General features: G+C 39.2%; 1 protein-coding gene across 2 annotated transcripts in view; it reads left to right on the top strand.

The window, feature by feature from the left end:
- LOC126419235 (ubiquitin fusion degradation protein 1 homolog) overlaps positions 1–25,640 on the top strand; it is a 57,046-nt gene that overhangs the window by 9,508 nt on the left and 21,898 nt on the right. For both annotated transcript variants that reach the window (XM_050086381.1, XM_050086380.1), the window contains 4 exons: positions 5,659–5,813; positions 18,414–18,686; positions 18,795–18,928; positions 19,044–19,185. In XM_050086381.1, coding sequence (XP_049942338.1) covers positions 5,659–5,813; positions 18,414–18,686; positions 18,795–18,928; positions 19,044–19,185 — 704 coding nt within the window. The remainder of the gene's footprint in view (positions 1–5,658; positions 5,814–18,413; positions 18,687–18,794; positions 18,929–19,043; positions 19,186–25,640) is intronic.

Genomic DNA, 25,640 nt, shown 5'->3' with positions numbered 1-25,640 from the left:
TGCGGAGTTGGCAGATGCCCATTTGATGTATGGATTACCACGGGGCAATAGCCGTGGTGCGGTACGTTTGTATCGAGACAGATTTCCAGAATGAAGGTGTCCCGACAGGAAGACGTTCGAAGCAATTGATCGGCATCTTAGGGAGCACGGAACATTCCAGCCTATGACTCGCGACTGGGGAAGACCAAGAACGACAAGGACACCTGCAATGGACGAGGCAATTCTTCGTGCAGTTGACGATAATCCTAATGTCAGCGTCAGAGAAGTTGCTGCTGTACAAGGTAACGTTGACCACGTCACTGTATGGAGAGTGCTATGGGAGAACCAGTTGTTTCCATACCATGTTCAGTGTGTGCAGGCACTATCAGCTGCTGATTGGCCTCCATGGGTACACTTCTGTGAATGGTTCATCCAACAATGTGTCAATCCTCATTTCAGTGCAGATGTTCTCTTTACGGATGAGGCTTCATTCCAACGTGATCAAATTGTAAATTTTCACAATCAACATGTGTGGGATGACGAGAATCCGCACGCAGTTGTGCAATCACGTCATCAACACAGATTTTCTGTGGACGTTTGGGCAGGCATTGTTGGTGATGTCTTCTTTGGGCCCCATGTTCTTCCACCTATGCTCAATGGAGCACGTTATCATGACTTCATATGGGATACTCTACCTGTGCTGCTAGAACATGTGCCTTTACGACACAACATGTGGTTCATGCATGATGGAGCTCCTACACATTTAAGTCGAAGTGTTCATACGCTTCTGAACAACAGATTCGGTGACCTATGGATTGGTAAAGGCGGACCAATTCCATGGCCTTCACGCTCTTCTGACCTCAACCCACTTGACTTTCATTTATCGGGGCATTTGAAAGGTCTTGTCCACGCAACCCCGGTACCAAATGTGGACGGTTATGATACAATACGTCATTCTCCAGGGCTGCATCAGCACATCAGGGATTCCATGCGATGGAGGGTGGATGCATGTATCCTCGCTAACGGAGAATATTTTGAACATTTCCTGTAACAAAGTGTTTGAAGTCACGCTGGTACGTTCTGTTGCTGTGTGTTTCCATTCCATGATTAATGTGATTTGAAGAGAAGTAATAAAATGAGCTCTAACATGGAAAGTAAGCGTTTCCGGACACATGTCCACATAACATATTTTCTTTCGTTGTGTGTGAGGAATGTTTCCTGAAAGTTTGGCCGTACCTTTGTGTAACACCCTGTATACATACATCCATTTTTATAATATGTACCGATAAAATGTCAGAGTAATTGCCTGAAACTGACGATGAAACAGTGCATGGGGTGGGAATCCTTCTGTGACAAGTCATGATTTTATCAGTTCAGAGATTTACAATAGGTGTTTTGAAATGTGTTCATCTTCAGGTGTTATTACAGTATATACTTCTAGTGCTGATTGGTTGATATATTTTATACTTCAAGTGTATATAACTGTGTGAAAATAGAGTCCCAAAACAGTGAACAGAAAAGCAAATTGTTCCTAGTAATTGTTTTTCCTTTATGTTATGAGGTCATCACAGGAGCAGATTGATGTTTCGGGCTTGGCTTGCAAAATCTAAGACCTATATATATTGTGTTATCAGTGTTCAAAAATGATTTTTCTTTAATCTTTCATTGAACCTAAGTATTACCTCAGTGTTCTAGAGCATAGCTTCGCTCTCTGCTGACCCAAGCATACAATTCCTAGCACAACCAAAGATTGTTGTTCTACCCATTAGCTTTGAAGTGTGATGTGTTCGAGATGGTGACCACCCCTATTTCAAGTGTGTAAGATAGGGTGAACGTGACATCACTCATTACACATACAAATGGGCATAGATGATATGAATAATATTAAATAGCAGAAATAACATGAAACTAATGGGACATGAGAATTAGGGGATCTTGAGTAAGGACAAACTAAATATACAATCATCCTAATAATGCAAAATGCATAAGTCAAGCAAACAGAATCATCAGCAATCAACAAAACCACAATTAGAAAATATGAAAAAGGGTATCAGCAATTTCCCTTGACCTACAAAGCACCAAGGAAGACCACAAAGCCACATAAAGCTATAAAAAATGGATAGTGGAAATGTCACTTGACCTGTAGGGCTGAAACCAGGTGCACAGAATCACAAAATAAAAAATTGCCTCTATAGCTAATATCAGAAAGCTTATCTTACCAATGTACATAAAACAGATGCCACATCACCTACCCACCACAATCCAAAATAATAAACAATAACTAACAACACAACACAAAAATTCATAAACAATTGTGTTAACAATAATTTTGATGTACAAGAAAACAGCTAAGTACATAAAGACCTTTTGAATGGCCACCTTAGACCTCTCAAACTAGGAATCCATTTGGATATAACGATAAGTGTTGTCTCACCAACAGTGCCACATATAGTGATTCATGGTCTAAGATGCTGAAACTTTCGTCAAGTGTCATACTTTTTCCACAAATGTAATGTTTCACATACTCAGAAATTAAACCAATAACTAGAAATTTCTCAGCGTATCATATCCCAGTGTAGGATGCAGGGATGTGCTGATGAACTTCGTTGTCATATCCATAAGTAACACAAAACAAAACATAATTTTAAATATCTAGCAATAAATAACACACCACACCAACTCCAAATGCAAAAATGAATTTTGTCAATAATTGCCTACATCCTTGTTGATAATTGCCTACATCAAAATAACTCACTCACAAACTGCCATGAACTCTTCTGATATTATTCTCACAAACAACACTCACTGATGAATTGCTACAGCACTCGCAAACAATTTAGAAACATAAACATCCCATACCAGAGAACGCCACTGCATACTCACATCACGCCTCTGCAAAAACAAATCATTTTAAATATGCCACGCCGTCATGATGTCACACTATACAAGGGTGGTTTGAAAAGTTGTCGAAACAGAATAGAAATAAAAGTACTTACATCACTGAAACTGTATTTATTTTTCAATGTAGTCTCCTTGTAGACTAATGCACTTGGTCCGACGATGTTCCAATGCCTTGATCCCGTCTCGAAAATGAGTTTCCTCCAAGTCTGCAAAATAGTTGTCAACTCCAGGTATCAATTCTTCGTTTGAAGTGAAACTTCATCCACCAGGAAAAAATTTCAGTTTTGGGAAGAGATGGAAGTCTAACAGCCATATCAGGTGAATAAGGCGGGTGTGGCAACAGTTCATACCTTACTTCGTGTAATTTTGCCATGGCAATGGCACAAGTGTGTGGGCACCCATTGTCTTGATGGAAGATGACTTTCTTCCGTGCTGAACCTAGCCTTTTTTGTGTCTCTTTTGTTGCAGTTTGTCCAGGAGGTTAATATAGTATTCTCCAGTAATTGTTTGCCCAGTGGGGAGATAATCTACAAACAGAATCCCTTTCGTATCCCAGAACACTGATGCCATGACCTTTCCCACTGAAGGAATTGTCTTTTCTTTCTTGGGTAATGGAGAATCAACATGTTTCCACTGCTTTGATTCTTGTTTTCTCTCTGGGGTATTGTAGTCCACCCAATAACAAATTCCTCTCCATGCTGCTATCACATTAACACCATTACGTACTAGTATACTTTGCTGCTCATCACATAGAGGAGGCACCAGGCAGTGGACAGGCACAGTTAACATTGGATACTTAACTTTTGAATTCAGTTACTAACTCTGACATTCACTGTGTAATCAAAATTCCTTTTTTTCTAAGGTTCTCAATGAATTTTGTGCCCCATGCCCACTCCACCCCCCACCTGCCCACCCACCCACACACACTAAGTATACCTTTTATTTATTTATTTTATTTTATTTGATTTTATTTTTTTTTTTACTTAAAAAAAAAAGGGTTCTGTATCTCGATTGCTAAAAATGGAACCCCTATAGGATCACTTTGTTGTCTGCCCATCTGTCTGACCGCCGAACTGTTACAAACTGTTCTTCTCATGAACTGATAGACATGCCACGTTAAAATTTATGCCGCATAGTAATGGATACGGTCCATTGGCACTGTAATAAATTGAAACTTGTCAGTGTAATCGAAAGATACGGCCATTTATGTCATGTATTTTGATATTCGCAAACTCATTCATCAAAACCTGCATGGTACTTCCTTTTGACCTAGAATCATGAAATGTGGCAAGAAGCAAGGTTTCACAGTACAGTTAAAGGAATAAATCCAAACATTGTTAATTTGTAATTATATCACATGAAAAAATATTTTTTTAATTGTTTGTTAATTGACTTACTGTCTGTCAAAACCTCTTTTTCTCACAAGTGGTTAGATGAATCAAATTGAAATTCATGTCACATAATAAGATCTGTAGACCCTTGGCATTGTAATAAATGTAAGCTTCTAATTTATTACGACCAAAAGATACAGCTAATTGTGTCAGATATTTTGGTACTCGCAAACTCAGTCATCGAAATCTATAAGGTACTTTCCTTTGCCCTAGAATCATAAAATTTAGCAAGCAGCAAGCTTTCACTCTAAAAACATTGAAAAAAATTTAGAAAATTGACAGTTCGTAATTGCCTCACATGGGTAGATGTATTAATTTCAAATTTATGTCAGATATTAAGGTCTACAATCTATTGGCAGTGGAAAAAATTTAAACTTTTGTGTCAGTGGAATTAAAAGAGATAGCCATTCATGTCACATATTTTGATACTCACAAAAATACTTGCTTATCAAAAACTGTTAGGTGCTTCTTGTTGACCTAGAGTCACGAAATTTTGCAAGCAGCAAGCTTTTACAGTAAAAATAAGGGAAAAAATCTGAAAATTGTTAATCTGTAACTGTCTCACATGAAAAAAAAAAAAAATTATCATTTGTTATTTGACTCTTTCCATCTGTCAGGAACCCTTTTTGTCAGGAACAGGTAGATGTGTGAAGTTGAAATTTATGGCACATACTGAGGTCCATGGTCTCTTTGCAGTGTGAGGTGTTTAAGCTTCTACATCATTGCAATTACTCTATGCCCAACATAGACCTTCTGGTTTTGAAAGCAGCTTATTCCTACAACGGCTGTCCTAAGTCGAATTTTGTTTATTGTAAAGGAGGGAGCTATTTTTGTTTTATTATTTTGATAGTTTTCATTCATGATTAGTATCTTTTCGCTGCATTGTTACAATTTTTTACTATATAGCTTTTCCCATTCAGTTATGGTTGGTTATATGTGTGTATCTCTGTAATTAATATAATAGCTGCTGAAGATGGCAGTCGAGGTGAGCTTGCTGATGTGATTTGAATGTATGTGCATTTCTTTGTCTGATGAAGGCTGTGGCCGAAAGCTAATGTGTAAGTGTCTTTTAGTTGTGCCTGCCTGCAACTTAATGTTTCATCTTTAGAGTAAGTAGAAAAGTATGTTTTCCTTGTGTTGTTAATATCAGTTTAATTATTCATAGGTCCCTGTATCTGTATTGGAAATCTTTGTATTGACTCACATGGTTTGAATAGTTCAGTTGGCATGGTAGATAGTTAATCTGGTTGCAGAAATACAAGTGCTAACAGTTGATGTTCAGCGTATATGGGGAAGAAATGGCCTGTGACAATGAAGCTGAGATATTTTATGGCTTCATAGGCAGAATATTATATTTGTAACATAATTTTCATTGTTTCTTTTTTAGTTATTATGCCGCCATCTGCTCTGGATACGCTCACTCGCCTCAACATAGTGTACCCAATGTTGTTTAAACTTACTAATAAGAAGACAAACAGAATAACTCATTCTGGAGTGCTAGAATTTGTGGCTGATGAAGGGAAAGTATATCTTCCATACTGGGTAAGTTTGTGTCTAGTATATTTATGAACAAAAAAAAGTAGCTATTAACTGTACAGTATCCAGCATAATGATATTGCTGTGTTTAATTATTTTTTTCACTGTGTGTGGAGGAAGGGGGAGGCACAATTATAATGTTTTTAGTTGTTTATGTCGAGTTTGTCCTACTGGGTTGGCAGTGTGGTGCAGCACACCTGATGGCAAAATTGTAGATCAGTTCTTGTTTCTTATTTGAGAATGGGAAACTATCACTGGTTAATGGTGCTGCACCAAGTGGCAGTAAACCACTGCACTGGTGGTACATCCAAATCCATCCAGAGGACTAAAGCTTATCCTACCAGAAGAGTGTTGCATGTAAACACTGCTTTGTTGAGTTATGGATTACATGATGATGAGGAAGTGTTGAGCACATCTCCAGATTTAACACATATAATTTGGCTCTGGAGAATTCATCGACAGTATATTTCACTTTGCTGCAAGCTCTGAATGCCTTGAGAGGTCTTATTGATCGTAATGGCCTATGAATCAGTTCCCTAGTAAATGGTAGCTACTGTTAGTCACTTTGTTTTACAACATTTTGTTTGCTGTACAAATGCTTACAGTGATCGTTTTGAATTTGCAACTTTAATGGGTATAAGAAATATGATATTGACACATCTTTTTATTTGTGATCTGCTTACTTCTATTCAAAAGACTGTGCATAATTTGGAATATGCATCATTATATTTATTGCACAAACAATTCCTTGACATTGTGGGATTACTTTTGTAACTATGACTTATTAATCATTATATTACTCTCATACTTCATAAATTTTATTTAAGTAGAAGGGCAAACAGAGTGACATCTACTCTCTTGAGTAGATGCTACTCTTGAATGTAGTAGTTCAATTTATGAATTTGAATTCTTACTCAGTTTACATATATACACTTGGCTACATTTTTGGAATTCTGCTTCCCTACCTGATTGCTACTAGTGAAGTATTTTGTGTTGTACAGTAGTAATACTCTTAGACAATGTATAATAGCACACAGTTTTGTTTGCATTATTTTATACAGAGCTATTCATTCAAAAATGTCTTGATCGCATATGGTGGATGTATAACTGTTCCTTTTTTTTTTACGCTGTAACATTTTGAGTAGGGGGCATAGCAGTTGATTTTAAGTGATCACTATGAGCGCTAGTTGAGTATTTTGACATGTTACTTTTGTATCCCAATTCTTATAACATTTTTGACCCCAGTGATGCGTTGATTGTTAGTTGTGAACTGGGCAATAAAGTCACATAGTTCAGTTGGACTTGTGGATAGCTTATACCAGGCTGCAGAAATATGAACATGAGCAGTTGATGGTCAGCATATAGGGGGAAGATGTGGTTTCTGACTATGAATCAGATAAACTTTATGACTTCATAAGCAGCCAGAATATCTGTATGGAGTGGTGGCCAAGACCACTGTTTTTTCTTTCAGCTTTTTGGAGGAAAAACCTAAGGGTTCACAAGCTCTGATGGCATGCTGCCTCAGAACTACATCTACAGAATGGGCTGAAATATCTGAAAAGAGTGTCATGGGGGCTACAGTGACAGGATATGTGAGCAGTGCAATACCTACTAGTCATAAGAGCCACACTTTGAACACCTTCTGTTTGTCATTATTCCACATAAGATGTGTGGAAACACGCACTGTGGGGGACAGCTGGGAGTGCACAGACTTCAGCAACGTGAGGTATAATGTCGTGATAAAAGTGTATCATAGCTTGGTATCAGTAATCAACATATTTTTTGCACTGTCATTGGGACTGAGTATCAGTTCCAGAGCTGGGCCCAGCAGCCTGTATCTTGAATCTGCCAAATGTCGCTTCAGTTCCAACCTCCTCCTTTTTGAGTTCAGTGCTACCAGTCACATTTATTTTATGTTTCAGTTCTGCTGATAAAGCGTTTGTTAAAATTCTGTAGAACTTAATAGTCAATGAAGTCGTGGGAAAAAACTCTTAGAGGTTATGTCCATGTCGTTCTGATGAAAATGATGCCACCAATGAAGTTACTGCTGTGAAGATGATGCCACCAGTATAGATGAAACAGAAGTCTTGGCCCCACTAGCACCTCATTAGTAAACCTTTCAACTTATAAAACATGTGAAGATGTTCAAACATACATACTGTTTTGCAGTATCCATTTTATGTATGTCATCTGGGGCTACTGGCATCTGGTTGTAGGCCTGAAAGAGGCCCAGAGTGGAGAAAACCATACAACCTGAAACAAGCATCCAAAATCTCTTGCTAATCTTCAGGAATCAAGTGAGACATGGGACACACGCTCAAGGGTACTTCAACTCAATAAAGACAAGACAATAATTACCAATCAAACACAAGCTCTGGCTTGTAATTTCCTACAGATTTTATTTAACAGTTGCATGACAGTAGCACTCTGCCGTTACCCCAGAGTAATATACATAATTGCCCTAGAATTTGAAACATTACTAAATAGACAAATTGTCTATGGGTGTCAAAGCCCACCCCAAACAATAAATAATTTTAAAACCCTCTTTACATAAACCTTAAGAATCAAACAATAATAAATGGTTTACTGAGAAAAACTCCCACAGAAGCAAGGACACCTCTCAAGACAAAACAGCAGAAACAACTCACAACTTCTCATTTGAATAAGATGTTAAAAACTCAATACAATGAAAGGCATCTTTCAGGTATTACCGAATTTCAGTGACAAGTAACGGCAGAAACTACAACTCAGATCGAGCATGAGTGAAAACTGAAAGGAACGGTGAAGAAGGAAAGACTGGTGCCTCAGCGTCACCAAGAACAAATAATAAAATACTCAGCTTAAATTTTCCGAAGAACTGGAGTCTACTGATGAACACAGTGACCGCGTTATCTTCCCCCATTTTAGCCGACCAGCTACGTCGACACGCACCGCTAATTATACACTATGGGATCAAAAGTGTCTGGACACCGCGAAAAACATATGTTTTTCATATTAGCTGCACTTTGCTGCCACCTGCTTCCAGGTATGCCATATCAGCAACCTCGGTAGTCATTAGACATCGTGAGAGAGCATAATGGGGCACTCTGTGGAACTCACGGACTTCGAACGTGGTCAGTTGATTGGGAGTCACTTGTGTCGTACATCTGTACATGAGATTTCCACACTGCTAAACATCCCTAGCTGCACTGTTTCCAATGTGATAGTGAAGTGGAAACATGAAGGGACATGTACAGCACAAAAGCAAACAGGCCGACCTTGTCTGTTGACTGACAAAGACTGCCGACAGTTGAAGAGGGTCGTAGTGTGTAATAGGTAGACACCTATCCAGCCCATCGCACATGAATTCCAAACTGCATCAGGATCCACTGCAAGTACTATGACAGTTAGGCGGGAGGTGAAAAAACTTGGATATCATGGTCGGGCGGCTGCTCATAAGCCACACATCACACCGGTAAATGCTAAATGATGCCTTACTGTGTGTAAGGAGTGTAAACATTGGAAGATTGAACAGTGGAAAAACGTAGTGTAGAGTGACAAATCACGGTACACAATGTGGCAATCCAATGGCAGGTTTTGGGTATGGCAAATGTCTGGTGAACATCATCTGCCAGCGCGTGTAGTGCCAACAGCAAAATTCAGATGCGGTGGTGTTATGGTGTGGTCGTGTTTTTCATGGAGGGGGGCTTGCACCCCTTGTTGTTTTGTGTTGTACTATCACAGCACAGGCCTGTGTTGATGTATTAAGCACCTACTTGCTTCCCACTGTTGAAGAGCAATTCGGGGATGGCAATTGCATGTTTCAACATGATCGAGCACCTGTTCATAATGCACAGCCTGTGGTGGAGTGGCTACACGACAATAACATCCCTGTAGTGGACTGGCCTGCACAGAGCCCTGACGTGAATCCTATAGAACACCTTTGGGATGTTTTGGAACGCTGACTTCGTGCCAGGCCTCACCGACCGACGTCGATGCCTCTTCTCAGTGAAGCACTCCATGAAGAATGGGCAGCCATTCCCCCAAGAAACCTTCCAGCACCTGATGGAACATATGCCTGCGAGAGTGGAATCTGTCATCAAGGCTAAGGGTGGGCCAACACCATATTGAATTCCAGCACTACCGAAGGAGGGCACCACTAACTTGTAAGTCATTTTCAGATACTTTTGATCACATAGTGTACCACTGAAACACAAAGCAACTGGGAAGTATCCAGAGCAACACAGTCTTTAAAACGTTAAAAAAATTTCAAACAGGAATACAGCTACTCTTGGCAGCCAAATTAAATCTCTTGCAATCACTGTCTACGACAGCAGTTCACACTGCACTGGAACCATGATACGTAAACATTCACATAAGAACACTGCAGAATGTGTAGAAACCAGAACACATACTCTGTCTTATAATCCTAAATAATAATTACATACAAGAAAACAATGTCATAAATCTCTTAATTTTACAAAAAATGCCACTACAGGTGGATTACACTTAATAGCAAAAGGCAGAAAGAACTGCCAGAAAATGAAACCTGTGGTTCTTTCGGAGTGCACAACCAACACCCCATTTATATATACACTCCCTGCCAGTATCTCAGGTGTGTCCAAAACAGGCACACTACTGTTAAACAAGTTGTGCACCAGTGGTCAACACAAAACAGGTAACATGGGTGTCCAAACACTGGGAGAGCCATTAACTGCAAACAGCATGAAATTCAACATACATATACAGCAGGACTTTAAGAACCTGAATAATTCACTCAGTTTGATTCTGTAGCATATCTGGTTGCAGGTTGATACACTCCAAAGGCACTTTCACAGGTTCATATCATTTTGCAGCACAGACGAGACCATCCCCCTCTCACTAGATGCGGTACACACTCCCGACCACACACACATATCCGTCCACAGTCCCACAGCCCATGTGACGGAAAGAGGCAGAGCATGTGCAAAGAGCAACCGCTGACAACCAGACTGCACACTGGAGCGCCAACCGCCCGACCAAAATCAGCCATCTCTGCACGACGGCGTGCACATAAATAGCCAAAAAGCGACCAACATTGGGATTTTGCCTTGCCTGTTTGAAATTCTCCCAGAAGCTTGCCGGGTTTACTGTGACAGACAGGAGATCATTAATACTCCACAGGTTTGACAACGTATAATTCAGGGTATATGCGAACATAAGGGAGGCGGAAGTGACACCTGTAACTTCATGACAAGTGGAATTAAATGCCTGATTAAGCCAAGGTAAAGTGGCATCCCACCAAGTTGGACTCTCAGCATGGTAAATGCTAAGAGCCAACTTTAGGTTTCTGTTCAGCGAACGAGGCCTTGAGATAGTGTGGTGTAGTAGCAATATGTTGAGTGTGTTATCACTCACAAGGGACTTGGGTGGCCCAAACCAGGAAAGAAACTTGGATAACTGCTGAACTGTAAATTTGGCAGTCACTCCTCAAGCAGGTAACAGCCAGGTAAAACGACAGAATGTGTCTGCCACCACCAGCAGCTCGTACCTGTTTCCTATGTGATGATATATCTGACCCTCCATTGTGTTCTTCATGTGTCCCCATCTGTCTTTCTGAAAAACTGAGTCAGCATCCCTAAATGATGATGATGATGATGATGATGATGATGATAACTTAGGATGAGGTGGTTAGCATTGTCCATCACAGATGTTGGCCATGTAAGTTACCAGTAATGGGTATTACAGTCTGAAAGTATTGTGGAATAACAAGAATGTTTTATTTTTTTAAAACAATGGGAAATCCAGGACTGAATGTAATAGTATTACAAGAAGGATAGTTACTACTCACCCTACAGCGGACGTGCTGAGTCGCAGATAGGCACAACAAAAAGATTGTCGCACAACAGGCTTTTGGCCACTCAGTCAGGCTTCAACTGCCATGTGTGTGTGTGTGTGTGTGTGTGTGTGTGTGTGTGTGTGTGTGTGTGTTTTGACTATTACTGACAAAGGCCTTGTTGGCTGAAAGCTTACTGTGTGACAGTCTTTTTGTTGTGCCTGTGTGCAACTCAGCATATCTGCTATATGGTGACTAGTAACTATCATTTTCATTGTATTGTTATTTTTAAAAAATTTTTACTGATCCAAATATTTTAATTGTACCACTCGGTAGACCACATATTGAAACCACTTTTCTTTCTGTCTCATCACAGTAAGAAACAAGAATACTTTGATGACACTCCTATTAGAATGTTTAAACTATTTGTAAGCTATTATACAGCGTGTATCAAAAATATCGTCTGATTTTAAAAAATCAGAACTATTATGTTGGGTTCAAATTAATTATATGAATATAATAGAGGGAAACATTCCACGTGGGAAAAATATCTCTAAAAACAAAGATGATGTAACTTACCAAACGAAAGCATTGGTATGTTAATAGAGACACAAACAAACACAAGCACACACACAAAATTCAAGCTTTCGCAAACCCACAGTTGCTTCATCAGGAAAGAGGGAAGGAGAGGGAAAGACTAAAGGATGTGGGTTTTAAGGGAGAGGGTAAGGAGTCATTCCAATCCCAGGAGCGGAAAGACTTACCTTAGGGGGGAAAAAAGGACAGGTATACACTCGCGCGCGCGCACACACACACACACACACACACACACACACACACACACGTCCGCACTGCGGGTGGATATGTGTGTGTGTGTGTGTGTGTGTGTGTGTGTGTGTGTGTGTGTGTGTTTGTGTGTTTGTGTTTGTTTGTGTGTCTATCAACATGCCAATGCTTTCGTTTGGTAAGTTACATCATCTTTGTGTTTAGAACTATTATGTTATTTGAGATATGTGCGTGGACAATGTAGAGTTGGAAAGACCTAACTTTTGAATTCTGCATCATTTCCCCTAGGTAGCAGCAGTGTGTGGCCACTTCAGTGCTAGTAAAAATTGTGTCGGGGCAACAGAAAGTGTTTTGTGTTCTATGTTTCGCACAGTGCGGGTCAGTAATAATTGTTCAGTGTGACTTTCGTACTAATTATGGTGTGGATCTTCCTACAGCACAGAGCATTAGATTATGGCATGAACAATGCCGAGAAACAGGTTGTTTATGTGAAGGCAAATCACCAGCCCATCCCTGAGTGTCTGCCACAGATGTCGATGAATCCGCCATAGTTTCACAAGGAGTCCACAGGAATCTGTTTGTCGTGCAGCTCAACAGCTTAAAAGGCCCCCGTGTTCATCTGGCATGTGTTGCATAGATGTTTACACATGAAACCATACAAAATTCAGCTGCTGCAAGCTCTTTGTGAAGGTGACAAACAACATCGTATGGAGTTCTGTAATTTCGTTCTTGGCAAGGTGGAGGATGATAGTTTTCTTCCATGCTTAGTGTTTAGTGACAAGGCAACATTCCATTTAAATGGAAAGGTGAAGCATGATAATGTGAGAATATGGGGTACAGAACAACCCCATGAAGTTGTACGACATGAGAGGGACTCTCCAAAATTTAATGTGTTTTGTGCAGTTTCACGGGAAAAAGTGTACAGTCCATTTTTCTTTGCCGAGAACGCTGTGATAGGAAGAACATATCCCGATATGCTTGAGAACTTTCTTTTCCCACAGTTGGACACTGATTGGAACGACTTCATTTACCAACAGGATGGGGCACTGCCGCACTGGCATGTGGAAGTGATGGAATTTTTAAATCAAAGGATTACTGAACGATGGATCGGTTGCACTGGACCAAATGATTCAGTCATACATTACTGGCCTCCAAAGTCACCGCACCTGATTGTATGTGATTATTTCTGGTGGGGGCTTATAAAAGACTCTGTTTATGTGGCTCCATTAACAAGCTGTAACTCAAGACATGCTTGCTGCAGTGTGGGAATAATCTGAATTTCACATTGACATATGCTGTGTATCCTAAGAGGCGCATATTGAACAGCTATGAAAATATATGAGAAAAAAACAAGGCTATAAAAATATTGATGCTCACTCCGTATGTTATACCATGTAAGAACGGTAATGCGCATTACACTGCTGTTCCTGTGAGGCTTCGTGGTTTGTGGACGTATAAACAAGTGATATGGTGATGCAGTATAGGCATCCAACCTGTTGGGATCCCAAACACTTGAATAGTACTAAAGAATGGGTCACACTACCGTTCTATGGGCAGTCTTCTTTAAGGATGAGATACAATTTCCCAAAATTCTCCAATAAAATGAAATTGAGGGTTCACCTTCCCCATTGCCACCCTGACGTGCTCATTCCTCCACTTTGCAATGTTCTACATAGATATTTAATTGATGTGACTGTGTCAAGCTGTACTAATTCTGTATTTGAATGTTACAGGATTGTTTTATCTACTCATCCACAGTAACTTCAATTTTCGTACATTTTCAGCAAGGTGTCATTCATCACACCAACTAGAAATTTTGTCTAAGTCATATTGTATCACTCATTCTTGACATTTTCCCTTACTCCACGGCAATATCAGCAAACAGCTGTAAATTGCTGCTCACACTGTCCATCTGCCATTTATGTATACATATAGAATATAAAAGTGATCATGTCACACTTTTGTGGGGGACTCCTGACTGTTCCTTGGTCTCTGTGAATACTCACCATTCAAGCCACGCACATATCTGCGAATCTAAACCGTATGCATGGACCTCCATCAACAGCGTGCAGTAGGACATTGTGTCAAATTCTTTCTGGAAATCTAGGTATATGCAATCTGTCTGTTGCCCTCCATCCATGATGAGTACCGAGCGAGGTGGTGCAGTGGTTAGCACATTGGACTCGCATTTGCGAGGATGACGGTTCAATCCCATGTTCGGCCATCCTGATTTAGGTTTTCCATGGTTTCCCTAAATCACTCCAGGCAAATGCTGGGATGGTTCCTTTATAAGGTACGGTCAACTTCTTTCCCCGCCCTTCCCGAACCTGATGAGACCGATGCCCTCACTGTTTGGTCTCTTCCCCAAAAACAACCCATGGTGAGTAGGATATCTTGAAATATGACTATGAGTATGCCAGGAAAGACAGATGAAAGGAATCATTATGTTAAAGTGCATCCCAGTGGAGTAGTTTGACTACATATTTAATACTTATTCAGTAACTAGATGTAGAAACATTTGACGAAAGTGTTTAAGTGCAGTGTAACTGCTTATTTATTCATTTCAGAACTTGAATTTATCTATTGCAGAAATGCGCTAAACAGTACTACCTACCAATCTTGTACAATAATGTGTGTTAATCCTTCCAAGTTGATAGATCATTGCCAGTATTGTAGATAGTGAAATCTGATGACCATATGAACAGTAACTTTTCTGTGCATATAAGGTGTAATGAGATTTATCAGGTTGTTGAAAGATTCCTACTTCATCCTTGAAATGTTCCCAAAGTCATCTGGCTCTGCTGCAGATTCTGTTCTGATGTTAGCATGGTCGTGTATAGAATGCGTTCCAAGTCACTATTTCTCTCTGTGATGCTTCCTCTTGTTTTCTTTTTGCAGCACATAGCGACTACAGTCGCAACACATGCTAGTTCCATATCATCGAGCAACAAAATGATCGCTATAGGGGCAGAGTTCTAACTGGCTTATGCTGGGCATAAATATTCAGCAGTTATATTGTGTTGTTCTGCACCTTACAACTACTATAGTGTGTGTGTGAAGGTCCCTTGACACTGCACAACACAAAATTGCATCTGCTCTTAAAGGAAGAGATTCCTGAATAATAGTCATCAAAATGTTAGTATCTTTTACCTTATTTAGTTCTGTTACAGGGTGACAAATTTTGAAGAAATGTTTCATTTCTGCATATTGTAGAGATAAAATATTAGAAAATTTTAATAGAAACAGAAGGAAGGAGTAATTTAGGCAGAAATGATCAGGAGATATTCACCATATGGTTGCTGTAATGACTTGTCTGTAGAGTAATAATACTGTTTTTCAATGTTATGTACAAGAAAGGTTGAGCACACCCACTTAACAGTTGGAAAGTATCTATTAGAAAGAAAGGGTGGTGCAACTAGTCTGCATCTGGTGAAATTGTAAGGAGTATCATTAGTGGATGTTCCTAACAGACAGCAGTTACACGTACCTTAATTTCACAACCATACATTGGAGTTTAGCTGCAACATTCCTTAAAGTATTCTGAACCAAACAGTGGAATACTCCAGGGCAGAATAATAACAATATAATGAAAAGGGTTGATTACTACTCACCATATAATGGAGATATTGGGTCACAGACAGGCACAACAGTAAGGCTGCTAAATAAAGAAGTAGTAAGCATTCAGCCAGAAGGTCTTCTTCGAAGTAGACTACACACACACACACACACACACACACACACACACACACTCTACTCGTACACACATGACCACTGCCTTTGGCCACTGGGGCAAGACTGTGAGCAATGGCGCAAGACAGAAGAAGCAATCTGGGTGGTGGGGGTAAGGAAGAGGGAGGGGGGAGTGGGTGGGGGGGGGATAGCAGGTTAGGGGTGGGGACAGTGAAATGCTGGTTGTGGAAGCATACAGGAATGTGGTGGGGAGAGGGTAGGGCAGCTAGATGCAGCGAGTAGTTTAGATGGAGGGCTGTTGGGGGAGGGGGGGGGATGTTTGGTGGGGTGGGAGTGGAGCAGAAAAGAGGAGGCAAGTAAAAAGACTATCTGTGCATTTATGGAATAGAGGGCTGTGAAGTGTCTGAGTGGGGGCAGAGAAGAAGGTAGGTGGGTGAAGGAGAGTGACCAATGAAGGTTGATGCCAAGAGGGTTGCGGGAACATGGGACATATTGCATGTGCACAGTTCACAAAAGCTGGGTGTTGGTAGGAAGGGTCCAGATGGCAAAGGCTGTGAAGCAGTCATTGAAGTTCAGAATTTTGTGTTGATCAGCTTGCTCAGCAACTGGATGGTTCAGCTGTTTCTTGGTCACAGTTTGATGCTGGCCATTCATGAGAACAGACAGCTTGTTGGTTCTCATGTCCTCGTAGAATGCAGCACAGGAGGACAGATAGCTTGTTGGTTCTCAAGTCCCTGTAGAATGCAGCACAGTGGTTGCAGCTTAGCTTGTAGATCACATGACTGCTTTCACATGTAGCCCTGCCTTTGATGGGGTAGGTAATGCTTGTGAGTACACTGGAGTAGGTTGTGATGGGGGGATAGCTTTTGCATCTAGGTCTATTACAGGGATATGAGCCATGAAACAAGGGTTTGGGAGCACGGCTGGGGTAACGAGGGTGTGGATATTGTGCAGATTTAGTGGGCAGTGGAATACCGTGATCTATAAGCTAAGTTTCAACAACTATATTGGATTCTATGAGGGCATGACAACCAACAAGCTGTCTGCCCACATGAATGGCCACTGACAAATTGGGGCTGGACTACCAGTTGTTGAGCATGTTACCCAACACAGTGTTCTGACGTAGCACAGTGTTCTGAACTTCAGTGACTGCTTCACAGCCTGTGCCATCTGAATCCTCCCTCCCAACACCAGCTTTTCTGCACAGGTGGGTACCCTCACTGCAATATATCTTATGTTCCTGTAACCCCCCGTGTCTCAACCTTTGTTAGTCACAGTCCTATCCAACCTCTCCTATACACTGTTCCCATTCCAGCACTACACAGCCCTCTCTATTCCACCAATGCACCATGCACCCACAGTCATTTTACTTTTCCATCATGTATGGTTGCTCGCAATCTGGCCTTGGCAGCCAGAGGCAATGGTCACATGTGTGTGAGTTCTGTTTGCATGAATGTGTGTGTGTGTTGTGTCTACTTTGGAAGGTGGTCTTTTGGCCAAATACTTACTTTGTCAGCTTTTTCGTTGTGCCTGTCTGTGACTCAACAACTCCACTATACACTTGGTAGCAATCTATTCTTTTAATATTAAAGTATTCTGAACTATGTGTGGGGCTGAAGCTGTTGTGGAAACCAACAGTGTATAATTAAGTCCTTTTTAATATTATCAACAGATACAATTCTCAGAATGCTGCAAAACAGATTGAAATTGCTTACATAAAGCGCTTTATGCTTCTCACCTTACCTGGTATTACAAAACCAATATTATGTTACATTGTAATACTTTAATAATTTATCACAAAGATTCAGTATTTTACAACATAGAGACTGTCCGTGAAGTAAAGCATGATATAGGTAAAAAAGTAATAATAGACTCAAGTCTTAGACAGTAATTGGTTTATTACGCAAAGCAATTATGGAAAGAGTTTGCCAGTGGCATTCTGCGTGTCTGAAGAGTGTAGACAGCATTCAGCTTAACATAGCATTAAATGATGTGGCATTTATATAAGCAAAACTCCAGTGGCACAAAAATTGTGTTAGTACTTCTATAGGCATTTGAACCAAGACATTTTTAAGACCTACACACACACACATGCAACTTGGTTTAGTGAACAACATGAACAATTACTTGTTTAATTTTTCCAGTATGAACTCTGTTATTGTTAAACAGTGCTGGGAAGATAAAAGAACTTACATACCTCTTTCATTAAGTACTATCACTTATGTTGACAGTAGGTACTTACTGTCCTCTCACATGCTCATTTAACATTTTTAATCGTGATTCAGTGCACCGTGATACAGAATTTAAAAATCTGATTATTGTACTTTCCCTTTCAGATGATGCATAATCTGTTACTGGAAGAGGGAGACTTCTTACAGGTTGAGAGTGTTTCTCTGCCTGTTGCGACATTTTCCAGGTTCCAGCCACTGTCAGAGGACTTTCTCGACATTACAAACCCTAAAGCTGTGCTCGAAAATGGACTCCGAAGTTTTGCTTGTCTTACGACGGGTGATGTCATAGCGATAAAGTACAATCAAAGAATTTATGAACTGTGTGTTCTGGAGACAAAACCAGGTTCAGCTGTCAGCATAATAGAGTGTGACATGAATGTTAGTATGGCCCTTCAGCTTTAATTTTGTCATAAATGCTGTTTCTCAATGACTTAGTTTTAAACTGTGTTTTGAGTGACACTACAGTAGAAAACTAATGTTTTGCAGGTTGAATTTGCACCTCCTGTTGGGTATAAAGAGCCAGAGACAAACAATAAAACTGACGAAAAGATGGCTGTTGATCCTGCGGAGCTGATGCCTGAACCCAGAGGATTTGTTGCCTTCAGTGGTGAAGGGAACAGGTATGGGGCCTGCTTATAATAGAAACTGTATATTTTATGGATTCACTTCTGCGTAACACAGAGATTATCGTTAGCACATATATAAAAGTAATACTTCACATAAATTTACCATCAGGTTAGATGGAAAGAAGAAGAAAGATTCCTCTATATCTGAACCTGTTGTTGCGAGGGTGCAGTATCAGCGAGGCATACCTGATTATGACTATCAAATCGGAACCATCAGATTCATACGGACATTGCGACCAGCTTCCAAAGAGGTAAGCAGTTGTACATACTAACTCATATTTCTGCGTTAATTATTTTACAATGTGGAAGCATGCTTGTGCATTATATTCACTATTATAGATTAGCAGGCATGCAACATCTGTTTTACATTTTTGAATAATCTTTTAAAATGTGTATTGTAAATACTGTGTTTCAAGGGTCATTCCACATCAAGGGGACCAGAAGTCCCCACTTGACCATCTCCAAATGTAATGAAATTTGGTGCAAAGGTTATATATGGTCTTGGATGGTTATATACCAAATTTCAGTCCAATATCTCCATTGGTTGAATTCTTAGGAGCTTTTAAAGAGAGGCTACCCATGTTCAAAATACATAAATGGGTACAAATGCACCATGTTTCCTAGGCTTTTTTAGAAGTTTTAGAAAACATTTGGTCATTTGCTTTAATATACATAGACACATTTTTACACTGAATTACACCCTGGCAAAAATTAGGGATGTAGCCACACCTAAATATAGATAAAAGCATCCAAAATATCTAAAAAGAATTTGTCGCACTATGCTGAGAGCCAAGGTTTGACCGACTACTGCTACTTTTCATATGAACCAGTCACACCAAAACTTCAGATAGGTATTCCTATGTATGATGTCTATATCTGGATCAAATGTAGTTAACATTGGATGCCTAGATGAGAAGATATGCATCTGCAAAGTTGGCCAGAATTTTCTACCTGTGACTTTTAGGGTATTTTAGGAGGGCAATATCTGAACTGTGTCTTGTACAGTACTGTTTTTTCTTTCCACAGCTGGAAAGATAATGCTTTAAGCTTTCAAACCTGCCATAAAAACAAGTATAATACGCAACACAACAAATTTGCAAAACAAAAATACTAAAGAGTCAGTTCCACTTTTGGTTAAACAGTTCTACAATTTTGTCGAGGGCAGATTGTGGATAACTGTATTGTCTTACTTGTGATGATGTTGATGGTGCTTCTAAAGTTATGAAAATATGTTGCTCAGGAATCCAGCAGTCATATTTAGCAGTTGGCTATTGGAAGGAACTATCAGAACCATGTGGGTGCATAAAGCTGATGAGGACATCTTGTTGTTCATGTGAAACTTCACACATTTCCGACCCAGCAAAAATTGTCATACATATATGCATCATATTGTCCTGGTTGTAAACTTGCAATTGAGATTGCTGGAATTTCTTCATCTGCTTCAAAGGCATGAACTGTGAATTCTGTAGCATCACTGGAAACTGTGCTTGCTCTGAGCTGATTACAATTTATTGGCTGAAATTGATGATTTTTCTTGTGTTCCAGATATTATATGTCCCATGGCAAACCTTGTTTCTTGACCAGGCTGAATTTTTTTTGATCTCTTGTTTTGGTACATAAAAAAGCTTAATGCCTGGAATATTATCATCAAAGAATTTGAACAAATCATATGGAGTCAATATTTGGCTATCTAAAGGGCTCTGCAGACTAGCATGGGCTGCTAATCATTATGCTGTTTCTCCAGTGCCATCACAAGACAATTTACCATGGCTTGTTCCAAAAAAAATTCCATTCGCCAGTAATGTCAATATCCTTTTCGTGCAGACATAAGTTGATGAAATTTTTATGCTGAGCAGCTGAACCATCACTAAATTAATAAATGTCCTTAATGTTTTCAATCTTTGCCTTTAAATATGCTATCAACATTGTTTGGAACTCGTGAACAGCAATGGTATAATTATGGAGACAGATGCTGATCATACAAATGCTAATACTTGAACATTCTTTGCCACCAAAATAGACAACAAATGGATGTAATATGACCTGACTATTCTGCTAATGAAATTCTTGTACCGCATTTTGAACAACAATTGTATAATTCTTAGCAAAATCCATCAATATAATTAATTCATTTTCTGCAAGATTTCTTTTTAGCTGCTAAGGTATAAACTTTGGTGTTTTGACACAAAGTGATGGCTTCTTAAATCGTAATTTTCAAAATCAGTGCCTCCATGAAATCTTCAACAGTTCTCTGACATGTCTCTAATGTATGTCTGTCAGTATTGCTTGAATTCCATTTTTTCTTCAGAGTCATAGTCCTTAAAAGCATCTTCAAGAAAATCCTCTAGTTGCATTTTTCATGGACATTCCTCACAATGTTGCAGCATACAATCTCTTGATTCCAAACTGCATACAGTTTTTTTTTTTTTTCCATCAAATTCTTGTAGTTATTTTGGATGGATGTTGCTGAAGCCACATTAATTTGACATTTCGATGAATTGCACATACACATACTAAATGTTATCCAGAAGCACCAACTGTAGTACACCATTTTGGCCTGAGCTCACAGAACTTTGATAAGCTCAGTTGATTTCCATATTGCTTACAATAAGCAATGAACATTTCTTTCAGGTTACAAAGTAGCAGGTGTTTCTGCTTGTGAATCTTTTCCCCATTTATTCTTACTGCAACACAATCGTCTTTGCCAGGGCATAAACGAGAAAACTCATCATCTTCAAAAAAAGTGAGGTGAGGATCTTTTGTATTACTTCAACATTGAGCTCTTTCTCTTTTCGATTTGCACATGTTGCCAAAATCCAGTCTTCCATCTTTAGTTTCCTAGCCTTTGTCCCCATTTAGTTGAAACAGCAAATTGTTTGGCCGTTTTTTCAATAGCTCAACTATTGTCCTAAGCGTAATCTTTAAGCTCTTCAATTAAGATGTCCATATCTTTACATTTTTGGCACTCTTCCATTTGTATTTGAGCAATATCTACTTGGCACCAGCAGATGTGGCAGTTACCTTAGTAATGCTGCCTTGGGCTTTCAGAACTTTGTGCTTTATGTATCCCATTGAATCCATTTTGCTGAAGGTTTAATGGTGACTCTCCAAGTGACGATAGTGACGTATTTGCAGTAAAACAAAGATCAACAACATCCATGTCTTCAACGGATGGTGATTGCTTATCCTGGTGGGATGATTCTTTTTGGGCGAATTCATGTCTACATTTGATACAAATTTTCCCACCAGGTTTAAAAACTTCATTAGTCAGTAACTTCAGTGCATCAGACATTGCAATGGTTACTGATATTAAAGCCTTCTTGATTACATATTTTTCTTTACCAAAAGGGCTGTAGCAAGTCTTCTGCAGGAACTGAAATTTTGTCATCAACAAGGCATTATGGTATGGACAAATTTGGGCATCTTCAGTAAAATCAAGCCCAGACCTACCTCGTAGAAGCTCCTTGTCCACTGGTGACATTTCCTTAACTGATTGTAGTTGACTTTTTCCATAATAGAATGGTGTTGACTTATGACAATCAGCTCCATCTGATTCACCAAAGTAGCAGGATGCAAAGGACTCTTGGTTAATTATATACAACAGTTTATTAAGCTATAACAAGCAATTTTGAAAGCTCATGAATATCCTAGTTTGAAGCATAGCAGATTCAGACTTGTTTGTGTATAAAATATACAAATCATTGTATCAAAACATATTGTTTTGGTGCTTACCTTCAGCCACAACAATGATCATTGATTATTCAAACACTCAGTACTCAACACTAAGATTGTACAATGTCAACACTAAAGATTACACCACACAGAAGACTGACACTGTGAAACCAGCCAATATTGAAAGCAACAGTTGAAAGTGGTGATTCAGCAATGTATCACTGCTAGTGAGGATACAGCCTTAAAAAACTATTGCTGCTTTATAATGGCGATGGAAACTGAGTAACAATGCATATATGCGCCACCATGCATTATAAGGTTAAAACGTTCCAAAGCTACATAGCATTCCGTTGTTTTCTTCTATGTTTTATAATATTAAGAGCATTTTTTGAAGTTTTATTATATTTATATACTGTACTGTAAAATAATGTAAAAACACTTCTTATTAGCATAGTTATATTCCCTTAACCACAGGCAAAACTTATACTATTAAAGGACACTACAATTACACATTTTTGATTTGCAGCTTCAAATTGTATTGATTTTTGTTTTTTATCAATAATCCATTTTCCTTGCTTCTTATAGCTATTCTTACTTATCACTATGCAAGATCCAGAAATAAACGAGACAGCTTTGAAAGCTTAAAAGATGTTCTTTCCAGCTGTGACACAGTTGAGATAAAAAAAAGAAAAAAAAACACATGTAAAATTAGCATGTAGAAAATTTTGGTCAACTTTGCAGATGCATACCTTTTCATATAGGCATCCAGTGTTTGTTACATTTGATCCGTATATGGACACATAGGTAGGAATAACCCTCTGAAGTTTTGGAATGATTGCTTCAAATGGAAAGTAGCAGTGGTTGTTCGAACTTTGGCTCTCAGGATGGGACAACAAATTTTTTAGCTGTTTTAGAGGCTTTTATCTATATTTAGGAGTGGCTAAATCCCTAATTTTTGCTATGGTGTGATTCAGCATAAAAAGTTGTCTACGTATATTAAAGCAGATGATAAAATGTCTGCTAGAACTTTTAAAAAAGCCCAGCAAACTTGGCACATTTGCACCTTCGTATGTGATGCAAAGACGAGTAGCCTCTCTTTAATAGCCCCTAAAAATTCAACCACTGAAGATACTGGACAAAAGTGTGGTATATAACTATCAAAGACCATATAAAACCTTCACACCAAATTTCATTAGATTTTAATGTTGGTCCCTTTGACGTGGAATGACCCTTAAGCAAAAATGAATATTCTTTAGTGTGACAGATAAATCTGGTAGTTTCTATAGTGTTAAGTCATAAATAATTGTGTTCCATTCACTGCCATAATGTTTTGCAGTCTGAAGTTCAGGTGATGTGGAGTTTTTGAAACGGGCCTAAGCCACCCTGGATGTCTCAGCTGACCTACTGTTTTTAATGCACTTTTGGGACATCATATCTCCGTAACTGAATTGAAATCATGAAACATGGTTTATCTGTTCTTAAAATTTATTATGAAATATTAAGATCACAGGATAGACAAAATGTTTTATTGAGCCATGTCTTTATTCCTAAAAAGCATCATGTACACTCTGTTTTTACGTGATTTGCCTGGGTGTGGTGTGTTTTGGAACACTCACGCATACAAAGGGCTACATTACTATTTGGACATCACCAAGTTTTTTTGGCAGGTTTTTTCCCCTGCTGGCTCTTACTGACATCGAAGCATGCTTTGTAGACAGATGATGGGCACAATTTTTTTGTCAGTGGATAGTTCTTCTTGGCAACATGTCACCCACTAAATCTGCTTGGCCCAAGAACTGGAGAAGAATTAATCTCTTGATGTATCTCATGTCAGAAAAGAATTCTATAACGGAACAAGAAACTGGAAGAGGGTGTATTTCTGTCTTCCTCCATATTCTCTGTCTCATACAGCACAGATGTGCATTCATGAAGCCCACAACAAACAGGTCGACTTCTCTTTCTCAACTGGAATTGTCAACATTTTCTTCCAGACCTTTGAAAGTGTCACAATCATTGAAATGCTCCACATCGAAACTATGTAGAACATGAGCAGTGGGCCAGGAAAGATACAGATAGCAGACCGATCAAATAAGGGGCTCATCACAGAGAGGCAGTGTACAAAGCACTGTTGTGGAATACAGATAGTTCAGAATTCAAGCACTATGCGGTGGCACAGTGCTGAAACCTCTCCTTGTGCAGTCTACATGGTTACCAACAAAGTGGGAAGCGCAGTAACAGCCAAGAATTTTTTATAACAGAGCGACTAAGACTTGGGTGCTATCCGCTTGACTAACTGCCACTGCCCGAGTTGTGCTCAGGTTCAATCCACAGTGTGTTAAAGCACCAGCAACAGTATCTACATCTGTACTTCACTGGTGTTTAACAGCTATATTCCACAGTGTGGAGGGTACACTATTTACTTTCAGAGCTTAGCATATGCGATCATGTACTTTTCTTTTAGGAATTGGAGTACCTGATGTTCATTGGGGGAGGGTGGGCTGGTTCAGTAACAACTACTGTATTTACTCAACTCTTAAGTTGCACCTGAAAAATGAGACTCAAAATTTGAGGGGCAAAAGTACCCAAATCTGAACCGCATTTAAAAAAAAAAGGTAATGAGACTTGAAATTCAAAGTGGGATAAATTTGTAGGCCACACTTCAAAATCAAAACAAATTGGGTTCATTCTAACTTGAGATACAAATTAGATAAAATGGATTCAAGTCATAAGCTTAGCAATCAAGCTTAAACAAGGATATTGTGTAGATCAATTTACTCTTTCAAATACTGAAAACTACATAACTTGTCTGCACAGAATTTACAGTTGTAGAAGATTGAGAAATGAATATTAGAAGTCACTTGCCATGCTTCATTTCTTACTATATCATTATTCAGCGTGAGAATAATACAAATGTAAACATTACATGATGTTTGTATTCTCATTGCTGATATTTATATTTTCCTGCATTTGCCATTGTCTCATTTCAGTTTGTTAGGTGGACAGAATTTAAATGAGGTAACAACTATCAAGGAAG

This window comes from Schistocerca serialis, chromosome 9 (assembly GCF_023864345.2).
Source record: "Schistocerca serialis cubense isolate TAMUIC-IGC-003099 chromosome 9, iqSchSeri2.2, whole genome shotgun sequence".
Classification (NCBI taxonomy): Eukaryota; Metazoa; Arthropoda; class Insecta; order Orthoptera; family Acrididae; genus Schistocerca; species Schistocerca serialis.
This window is presented reverse-complemented; position numbering and strand designations above follow the sequence as displayed.